General features: G+C 42.6%; 2 protein-coding genes across 4 annotated transcripts in view; one reads left to right on the forward strand and one right to left on the reverse strand.

The window, feature by feature from the left end:
• Hh (hedgehog signaling protein) overlaps window positions 1–10,635 on the forward strand; it is a 38,487-nt gene extending 27,852 nt beyond the window's left edge. The window contains exons 2-3 of the mRNA XM_083106872.1: window positions 7,078–7,339; window positions 8,606–10,635. Coding sequence (XP_082962998.1) covers window positions 7,078–7,339; window positions 8,606–9,285 — 942 coding nt within the window. The 3' untranslated portion in view covers window positions 9,286–10,635. The remainder of the gene's footprint in view (window positions 1–7,077; window positions 7,340–8,605) is intronic.
• Bigmax (helix-loop-helix-leucine zipper transcription factor bigmax) overlaps window positions 1–10,709 on the reverse strand; it is a 63,121-nt gene that overhangs the window by 32,833 nt on the left and 19,579 nt on the right. Inside the window, exon 5 of one of the 3 annotated variants that reach the window (XM_083106875.1) lies at window positions 2,317–2,424. The exons of 1 other annotated variant lie outside the window; for it this stretch is intronic. In XM_083106875.1, coding sequence (XP_082963001.1) covers window positions 2,332–2,424 — 93 coding nt within the window. In that variant the 3' untranslated portion in view covers window positions 2,317–2,331. Of the gene's footprint in view, window positions 1–2,316; window positions 2,425–7,315; window positions 7,376–10,709 lie in introns of those variants that run through there. One more of the 3 variants, XM_083106884.1, reaches the window with a different exon arrangement.

Here is a 10,709-nt window from a genome sequence, read left to right on the forward strand (position 1 = left end):
TGATCTTCAGTGGAAACGCTTATTTTTTTGTTATTTTATCTTATATCTCACTGATTATGGTCAGTTAAAATAAAATTCACTGTAAAACCAGTAATCGCTAGCTCGTTCGTTTACCGCTACGATCGCTATCTCTCTCGTATTTAATTTTAGTCATAAGAATTATATAAAGTTTGCAAAGAGCGACATTTAAAATTAGAAGTATTATTTCGATTTAATTTCTGATACAATCTCAATAGAAAGGCTTCAGATATTAAATCGATCTTTATAAATCGGACAAATAAATGTCTGGCGACTTAATGAAAATTATTCGTTCGTTATCTATTTAAAATAATAAGTTCAATATGCATGTAATATATAAATAAAATAAAATTTTTAATATAATAAATATTTAGTAAATATAAATAAAATTTTTAATTTTATATGAAATAGATAGAGAGATGAATTGTAGTTTAATATTACTGACAATAACGAAAGAAATATTACTGATATTGAGAAATATTACTGATTGAAACAGTCAAAATTATTAACTGATTCTTTCAATAAAATATCACTGATTTACAGTGCTGTACTTATAACTGCTGTAATCAGTTACTATTTACTGTTTTTCAGTGATAATACACTGATTCACTTTTAGAGAGTAATAATTATAATATACAAGAGTATATTTTATAATTATATTCCGTAAATATTCCATGCAATTTATCAATGAAATTCAATTGACGCACACGTTAAAGTTGTGAGACATAAAGCAATAATATTTCATAAAAATCATTATCCGGAATCAAGATACCGTAAAAAATTAATTTTCCAACAACATTGCAAATAAAAAATCAATACGTTTCTTCCCGCTCTCATCTTCACCGTCTTGCATGATCCCTCGAAATATTATCCGCGCATCGATTCGATACAATTTCGCCTCAACGCGATCTCGCATGCTACGTGACTCGCGCGAGAGGACATCGATATACGCGGCGGGCGAACGGGACCAGAAGGAGGAAGCTGTACGAGAGATCGAGCGGCGAGAAGCGACGAGGCGTGCTTTGATTGCGGTGGACGAGGCTTCATCACTCGCGGTCGCCTTCGTGGAGTGCCCGAGGTGCCTGTCGACGACGGGCGTGACGTGCCTCGGAGCCAAAATAACACGCCCCTGGTGTCTTGTCTTCCACCTTCCTCCCCCGTCCCAACGCGTTCTCCTCTCCTCCCTCGTCGCCATCGCTCCACCTGATCCCCCTTCGTCTTCTCTCTCGATGGGTAATCCGTTCCCACAGACAAAAGGGTCTCGCGGTCCGTCGACTTCGATCTACCTCCGCCGTCTCGAACGTCCACCTCGCGGTCTTGTCTTCCGCTCAGGTATGTAATAAGGATGTAACATGAGCCCTCCGGGACACGCCGGGGTGAGATCGGTCCCGCGACAGGTTACAGCCTCCTCCTCGTGCGCGGGGATCCTCGATCGAGCTTTCCAGGAAATTGCACGGCCCGCGAGAAAATCATAAGGATCTTTAATGAGCCCTAATGAGCCCTGATGAGAAGGCGTCGCGCATCGAGAATTTCATTATCTGGCATACGAGACAGGGAATATGCAAAACGCTCGTACTCAACGAGTTTTAAGATGCGAATCGTACGATTAGCAACACGAACATGTACGAGATAAAATTAGAACATTGAATATTTCTAGGATGTTCATCAAATTATATTCTAATCATACATATGATTGGGAAATATATACTCCTGGATAAAATTAACGCATAATTTTTTTTTCACTTTTTCCTTAAAATTTTTCGTTAAAATTTAAATATCAGCTTTTAAAGAAAAAGTAAAAAAAAATTATGCGTTAATTTTGTCCAGGAGTATATATGCTGACAATGAGTCTAAAGTCTGACGAAATATTTCGAAAATATATTGAAAGGATTACAAAACATTTTACATTTTAGAGATATATATTAAAAAACTTACTTTTTTTCAATAAAACTCACCATTAATATCTGCTTGAATCTTTCGAATTCTTTTATGTCTTATTGTTGCTCTTAGAATGTCGCTATGCAGGTAAGCAGTAAGGACGTAATCCGATCCGCTAAAGCGCAGAAACACATCAGATCGAAACCACGACAGGTTGAAAATTCCTTGGCGAGATTGATCGTCGCATCCACGGGTTTCTCGGAGATTGCAAAATCATTTGATTACGCAATCTCCAGAGTTATTAAAAAGATAAATGAATAAAAAGCTTCGATTTAACAAAAAAATATATATATAAAATAATCTTTTTAGTGAAAAGTGACGTGAGATATTTATGAAAAATGAATCGACTCTTCTTCAATTATTAATTTTCACCGATCATAAATTAAAAAGATTTGAAATTCGTTTAGATTGAAAACGTGATTCCACGAGAGATTCGAGGATAGACACTCGGGGTTGTTTGACAGACTGCTAAAACAAAGAACAGAACGAGAGAGCGTATATTTCGTACGGTATACAAACGAAAAGAAACCGGAGGCGCTACGAGGTGAAAGAAAATATAAAAATGAGGGGAGAAGGAGAGGAGGATACGAAGGGGGAAGCGTGAGATAGGTCGTTCCGGCGCAGACGAGATTGCTCTTCAGCCGTTATTGCTGGGACCATCTAGAGAGCTCGACAAACACTCGATGCACCTCGCACGATTCTCTCTGAAAACACGACTGTCATTGTTGCCGTGTCATCTCTCCGATCCCGAGCCATTGTCCTTCGCGTGCTCCGATCGCGTCTCGTTTCGATAATTCTCCTCGTCGGCGATTTAATCGAGACGAGCGCCAATCGCGTACGAGGGAAACGCGAGGCATCGGTAAAGAATCCGTCGAAAGCGAGAAATGGCAATCAAACGATCTTGAAAAAAATCGCGAGAGGATTCCCATCCAGAATTTAGATCCTCGGCGGGATCAGCGGGATCGACGAGGTGTCGCGGGGTGGCCGCCGAGGCGGAAGTGGCTTCTTGGAAGATCAGCTGATGCTTGGGCGGTTCGTTTTGTTGCGCGGTGAATGGAACACGCAACATCGGGGGCCCACTACTCCCGGGGCCCCTCGGACCCGGGAATGCTGGAAGAGAGGGTGGTGGTGGATCGAGAGGAGGGGGTAGAGTAACGAGCACGTTAAAACAAGAAGATTGGAATAAAAGGTTGGCCTGGCCCCGCACGCAGAAAGGTAAAAGCCCGAAGCGGACTGGAGGTGGAAAAGGAACAGAGAAGAAACCGGTGGGGGCGGGGCTCCGTCTGCTGGATGCTGGGTACAGAGCCCAGTCCCCTGCTTCGCGCGCACCATCTTCCATCGTCTCGGATGGACCCAACCCCCTTTCGAGAAGCCCAGCATTCGTGGTTCCTCTCTGCTCCCGCCGTTTCTTCCACTTTAACGTGCTCTTCTCCTCTCTTCATCTTCCTCTCTATCCACCTCCGACTCCTCTCTCTCTCTCTCTCTCTCTCTGCTCCTTGACCTCCACACCCTCGGCCAGCGTCTCCCCGACTGTTCGGACGTCGTTTGTCTCGACGTCCCGCTCCTTTGTTCTCGACAGTCCCGTCGACGTTATTTGCGATCTAACGAGCCGTAACATGCAGCGGGGGCAATTAGTTACCGCGCGCCGAACAGGAAAATTAATATTGCTTTCGCTATACGTTGATTATATACCAGGCAAAGTCGCGCGAGAGTTAACACGAGTTTACCGAATGCCGTTTAAGCGATAAGATATGAAATATGTAAACGAGGTGTAAGCGACATGCGCTCCGTAATTAGCGGTTATCGAAGCGAGCGCGATGAGGGAGAGATAAAATAATACACAGGCAGCATCTCCTTCGCGGCGCGTCATTTTTCGCGGCTACCGGCTTCGTGCAATTTTATCCATTTATTCGAAAACTTATCAATGACTTTACTCTATCCCGTAATACAACATACACTCATCTTATATGGAAAGGAAAATTTCATGTCGCTAACATCATTAATTCTCATATCGGAAGCTATCATGACGATGATGTATCGAGTGACAATATTCTCTTATAGAAAAGACTTTTCACTCGCATCTTTTTCATCGAGCTCCACTTTTGCGACTACCAGAGCCGCGGCTTCCCTTTTGTGCTTTGGTTGTTTCCGGGACATTCAAGCGCGCACCGGAATTCTCGAATAAATTTTTTTTTTCAATTTCTGCCCACTTCTTGGCGTAATGCTCTCCCTGTGCCTGATGTATTACGAGCCGGGCCATTTTTTACTCCAAATGGATTTTCATAAGACCCGACATTCTCTCGACTTTGGCCGACCAAGGCGCGCGCGCGCGCGCACTCTCTTTCTCATCCCATTATATCCCTCTATCTCCTCAAGTCCGCCAAAATATTTGTAAATAGATGTAAAGTCTGGGAGGGGCCCAGGGGGTATCCCGCTGCGTGAACAAGGCTCCCCGTAGCGCGCTACGGCCGATATATCTCTCGGGCCCTTCACCATTCTTCCCTCTCTTTATACGAGACTCCTTCGCAGCCTTTTATACCCTCCCTCTCTCCTCCTTCTCTTCTTCCTCTTCTTCTTCTCCTCCTTGACTTCTATCGTCATTCTCGTGCTCTATTACCTCGGTTCTCATCGTACAGCGCTACGCTACACGAGAGCTGAGGGCGCATCAGAAAATTTCGTGGATCGATCATAATCGATATCTGATAATGTCTGGTAACATCGAGATACGAATACCTCTCGAAATCTGCCGTTTATAATCGATACTTTTGATTATGGTATATTCGATGTTTCTCTATAAAATGGTCGATTCCCCTAAATCAACTTTCCCGAAGCGATCCTCATCCTCCTTTCACGTGCCGGAAGTAGCGGCGAATCGACCGATGTTACTCTCGGCCACGTTGCGGTCTGGAAACTGAAGCAGCTTCGGTTATAAATTTCATTAGCAATGTATCACGCGCGAGGGAATTAAAGTCGTCTATTGAGAGCGAATTTATACGGACCTTCGCGTATAATAAATATAAATCCCGATCGCACAGGAGGTTCATTTGGAGCGCGATATTCACGAGGATATCCCAAATGGGAAATTCATCCGACAGCCGATGGACGTTGCAATCGTGCCTGCGACAATCGCGTGCACGTGGCGGTGAAGGTTTTCACGCTCACGCGGATCGAGAGGCCCCGAGAAAGAAATAAAGGGAGGGCGAGGAGGACAGGGGGTGCGCGCGGGACCGGTATCCGCAGTCAATAGAGGCTAATTGCCGCAAGAAAAGCTGCAAAATTCGTGGACATTGTTAGCTCCGTTTCATTCTCGGTTCAACGTCGAACAGGTCTCATTGTGGCGGTCCGCGAGCGGATCGCGAGCCGCTTCGTGTCCGGCGGACCATCGGCGGTTGCGCACCGCCATTGTGAATGAGAAGGGGTGAAAGAGAGAGACGGAACAAAATATGTATGCATATTATACGTGCCAGGCTCCTCTCGCGCGTGTAAAAATCGCGATCGTTCCTCGGGACCGATCCCTCGACGAGCGATTTCGTCTCCCCTGACGAAAGTCGATCGAGCCCTCCCTTCTCGTCAACTGGGAATAAAAGGACCGAGAGGGGCGCGAGAGGCGGGAGAATCCTCTTCTCACCTTCCTCCGCGATTCATTCGCATGCCCGGTCATCCGCATGATACGGCCCTGCGTGGGCGATTGCCCTCCGAGAATCGATTTGAACGCGGGCCCTTCGACAATGCCGCGGCTCCGGTCAATGGAGAGACTTCCCTTTGCGCGCTTTGGCTTCTCGCGCCCTCGATACGCCGCGTTCCGGATTAAGTCCCGGGTTTAAGCCATGGGTCCTCCGCCTCGCTATTGGGTCCTGTCTCAACAAGTCGTTTCGTCCCGCGCGCTTCGTTACGAGAGAGAAAACGGCTATTGATTCACCGTGGCCCGGCACCGCCCGTCTTGTCGATACAGGTAGACAATGAGAGAGAAGTGACTCCGGACAAGAGAGGAGAGCGGAGAGAGGATCAGCGTGACCGAATGCTTCTCCCGACGTCTCGGGGCCGTATTTATATATACACTCCTGTTTGTCCGTTGATTCGCCACGGACTCGGGCCCGTTAAAGTCTCTTGAAGATTCTCGGGACCGATCTCATGACCGGTCAAAACACGCATTCGTTTTCCTCACAGCGGTTCCCGCGGCCCTGGAGAACCCCGCTGATCTCTCTCTCTATCTACCTGACGCCACCGGTCACGAGGAAGACCCTCCTTTTTCCGCGCGTGCACCGTGAAATCGACTTGAATTCCACGACCGGACCGTGTCGCGAGGTGTTTTCAAATGCGATGGAAATCGCGTTAAGCGGAACTGCCCGGAAAAGCGCTCTTCATTCTGGAAAAAGCCAGCTTTAACTCTAAATTTCTGAATGCTTGATTTAAATCCCAACTATGACCAAAAATAGTTACCAACACTGAGAAAGAAATGTAGAAATATATATCATACTTTAGATATTAATATTTTAAGATACATTTTTTTATATTTGCTAAACTGCGATAAATGAGAATGTACACTGAGAAAAAAATCTGGTTGCATTAATTAGAAATCTGGTACATTCAATCAGTATGTTTGTTGGAAAATGGACGAATCAGAATTCCTTTAGGAATTACCAGATGATTAACTCCTTCCTGTTAAATTTATCAAATTTTCTTGTTAATAATACTAAATTTACTTAAAAAATGGTATCACTGTGTCCATGTTTAGTTAATATAATAAGAAGTTTTATAGATCCAACTAACCAAATCCTTGTAGTAAAATCAATTAAACGTTCTAGTTATAAAAAATCGAGTCTTATTGATGATAACTAGAAATTCTGCTTGGTTTAAGCAAAATGCCTTCTATCAGATACGTCTTGTTGATACAATCAAACGATTTTTCTCAGTGTACGATAAATTTCCTTCTTTCTGTCCACCCCATTATCTGGGAAATAAAAATACAATATTAAATTAAATCATTAAATTTTCAAGATGGATGATTAGTACGAGGAACACGTAGAGATTGTAAACTTGTCTATCCATAGATTAGACTCCATTACACTCCACTAACCAATCTGTTACCAATCCGATAAGCCAGAACATGCAATGTTACAGAGGTGCAAGGAGAAGCTCAACGCTCTGGCGATCTCAGTGATGAATCAGTGGCCGGGGATAAAGCTGAGAGTGACAGAAGGCTGGGATGAAGAGGGCAAACATGCGGTGGATTCCCTGCACTACGAGGGACGAGCTGTCGATATAACAACGAGTGATCGAGATCGCTCCAAGTACGGGATGTTGGCGAGACTCGCAGTCGAGGCTGGTTTCGATTGGGTCTATTACGAGTCCAGATCCCACATTCATTGCTCCGTCAAGTCTGGTTAGTAGTTGCTGTCATCTCGTTAAAAATACTCCGCTATATGATGAGAAAAACGTATGAGTTGCATTTAAACGTACTTTAATTGTCTCGAGTTATTGGAGAAAACTATATAAACGAGTACTAAAAAGCGCGATAAATTTGCAGACATATAGATTTTAATTGTGGTTATTTTTCGTTAATATCCGCGTAAAGACCGATTATACTACGCCAATAAAGGTGAGCGTATAAACTACTGGGCTGGCGGTTATAATGACGTCGTTTAATGCAATAAAGATGCTGGAGTCGGTGCAGTTGTAATATAACGCCGTTTAATGGAATGTTAAAGTCATGCTGTTTTAGTTACGAGTAACATAGTGACTTGACTCCTTTGAGAGAACACGTATTACATATTTAACAATCTACATGTTATTACAATTTTATTCTATATTTGGATTTTTTATATTTAAATATATTATTAAAAATATATAATTTATAATTTTTTAAATATTATTATTATTTGTTGAATAGATATCCCCCCCTCAGATTAATTTTTCATCCCTATGAAAAGTATGATATTATATTATTGATAATATTTTGTTATTTTTAAAAAATTATAGTACTCTTCAATGTAAAATAATTTTTACGAAAAGCTTGTGTTTGAATCCACCAATCAGTATTCTTTACACACTCTCTAGCGTTCTCTTTTGAAACATCGTATTTACCTTTATTAGCAATCAGCGGTTCGTGTTCATTTCAGGCCACGGTCTCGAATGTCTCGAATTTCAAAATAAATGCACAATAAATCACTAGGCGTGCCTGTCGGTCCGAATTAAAACCGAGCGTAGAAATTGGCGCGAAATCGATACGCGTCGATGCTCAGGGCAAACAATGAGACGAAGGGGGAAGCCGAAGAGTGTGACAAAAAGTGTGCGAATGAGACCTACGCGTGTCGCGCGATTTTAACGCTTCGCCAATTTCCATCGTAATCGCTCTAATCAGCTTAAACGATCGCGAAAATTTAACGATGTCCATTTTGCATTATATGATATCGATATAACTTTTAGTTTACCATAACATTCTTTCATAATGTATTCTCGAAAAGTTACAGTACAGCAAAGTTAAAAAAAGGAGAACATTATAATTTTTTAGCATTCTGTTACATTTGCAAATTCTGTCATTTTTTTATTTAGGCTCCTTGTTAGTCCATGTGATTTTATTTAGAAATTTAGGGAATCAATAAGCAATGATTTATTTTACATGCTTTCCATCTTTGTGTTTTACTTTCAGAATCGTCTTCAACGGGCAAATCCGGTGGTTGTTTCCCCGCAAAGAGTCTGATCAGAACGGAACATGGCGGCACAAAGAGGCTGGACGAGGTGCACCTGGGCGAGCGCATCGCCGCCTTGAATTCCCACGGAGACATCGTGTACAGCGAGGTGATCGCCTTCCTGGATCGCGCCCCGTCCGAGATGCGGCAGTTTGTCCATCTGACGACCGAGTCCGGTCGAGTGCTCGCGTTGACGCCGGCACACTTGGTGCCCGTGAAGGGTCGTTCGTCGATCTTCGCCGCCAAGGTACAGCCCGGCGACAGGGTCCTCGTGAGCGATCCCGTCGCGAGAAACGGCACGAACAGCTCTCTACGTTGGGACAAGGTCGTCGAGACGAAGCTGGTGCTCGAGAAGGGCGTGTACGCGCCTCTGACGACAGAGGGTACGCTCATAGTGGACGACGTCGTGGCGTCCTGCTATGCCGTCATCGACAGCCAGACGGTGGCTCATTACGCCTTCCTGCCGCTGAGGATCTGGAACAGCGTGACGTCCTTCTTCGTGCAAAGGTTGGACGACGCGTCGCACGTCAGAGGACAAAACGAGGACTCTCGGCCAACGAAGGAGGGCATCCACTGGTACGCGTCGATGCTCTATTCGCTGTCCACCTACGTGCTGCCGTCCAAGATGCTCTACGGTTGAAATCTCGCAAACGTCGACAGATATTGCGCCTCGAGTGGAATCATCGGGGATCGGGCTCGAGTGCTTGGCGCGAGTGATGTTATAAAGACTTTTCGACGCTGGAGCCTCTCGAACTTTAGTGATTTGATTAATTGTGCGTCCAAGTGCTGTCGAGGCACTCGAGCCACTTTCTTTTACGGATCGTGGATTCAAATTACACGCGTGTCGTCAAAGACAGTAATGTATAACCGTGATTGAGTTCCCATTCGTAAGAGGAAGATTAGATACATTTATCTAATACGCAAGAATAAAAGACGTCGTTCTAAACGAGAGAGTTGGCCAGTGAGACCTATCCGTGTTCACCGAATGATGTGTAGTATATTAAATCTATAGGACAATATATAAAAGAATGATTAAAAAGAATGAAGCTTTAGAGAAAATCGGAGCTTTTCTCTTTAATATAATATTCCTTCTGTTCCTTATATACGAAAGCGCTCGCGAATCGTGTGTATCTTGTGCGGTATATCTGTGTATGAAGTTATCTAAGAAAATGTGTAAGATAATAGATTACTGACTTTTCTGTCATAACGTTATCCCAATCATTTGTACGTGCATGCAGCAAGAATGAGTCTATATTTAAACATATCTCCGTTGTTATAATTAATTTAAAGAGATGGAGAGAAGTATCTTGAGAGGATTTACGCGATCCTCTCTTAGGAAATCAAGATTATTGTACATAGCCCACTTTTTCTTTTTACTTCATCTAACGCATTCAAAAGGGGATGTAATCTGCTTCGATTTTTCACTTCATTAACACACATCGCTCTTGTATCCACTATTATATTTAACGTTATAAACTTGAAACTGTAATTATAAATCTGTGTTCGGTTTAGCTACACTTTCTTGCAGTTTCAATTATGTATATTTAAAATAAGATAGTTGTAGATTTAGAGATTTCCCAAGGAGGGAAATAAGAGCAACGAGATGCAGGAAGTGTGCGACTGAAACGAACGGATCTTATAGATATTCGTCGCTACTATCACTTGCCAATTGTGACAGCAACTATCGAGTACCTTTTCGTTGTATAGTAATGTTAAATCGTATCGCGTTACTGTCACATTTTTACTGTCACAACAATCGTCAATTATAATCGACTTAAAAATTAATTATTTTAATAATATATATAAGAATTATTGTCATTGAAAAATCTAAATTATCTATAAAATATTATATATTATTATATATATTATATTATTATATTATTTTCGATTATATTATTATTATTATTATTATTTGTATATTGTAGCGCACAAACAAATTATATAAATTATGTATATATATCCTCCGAAAAAAGATATAATTACATTATTAACGAAAGCATATCATTGTCTTGTTATTTGTCATATATTACGTATCATATATTCCGTTTATTATGTATTATTGAA

Source organism: Camponotus vicinus, unplaced genomic scaffold (genome assembly GCF_025532165.1).
Source record: "Camponotus vicinus isolate PSW18456_S1 unplaced genomic scaffold, iyCamVici1.0 SCAF_8, whole genome shotgun sequence".
NCBI classification, from domain to species: Eukaryota; Metazoa; Arthropoda; class Insecta; order Hymenoptera; family Formicidae; genus Camponotus; species Camponotus vicinus.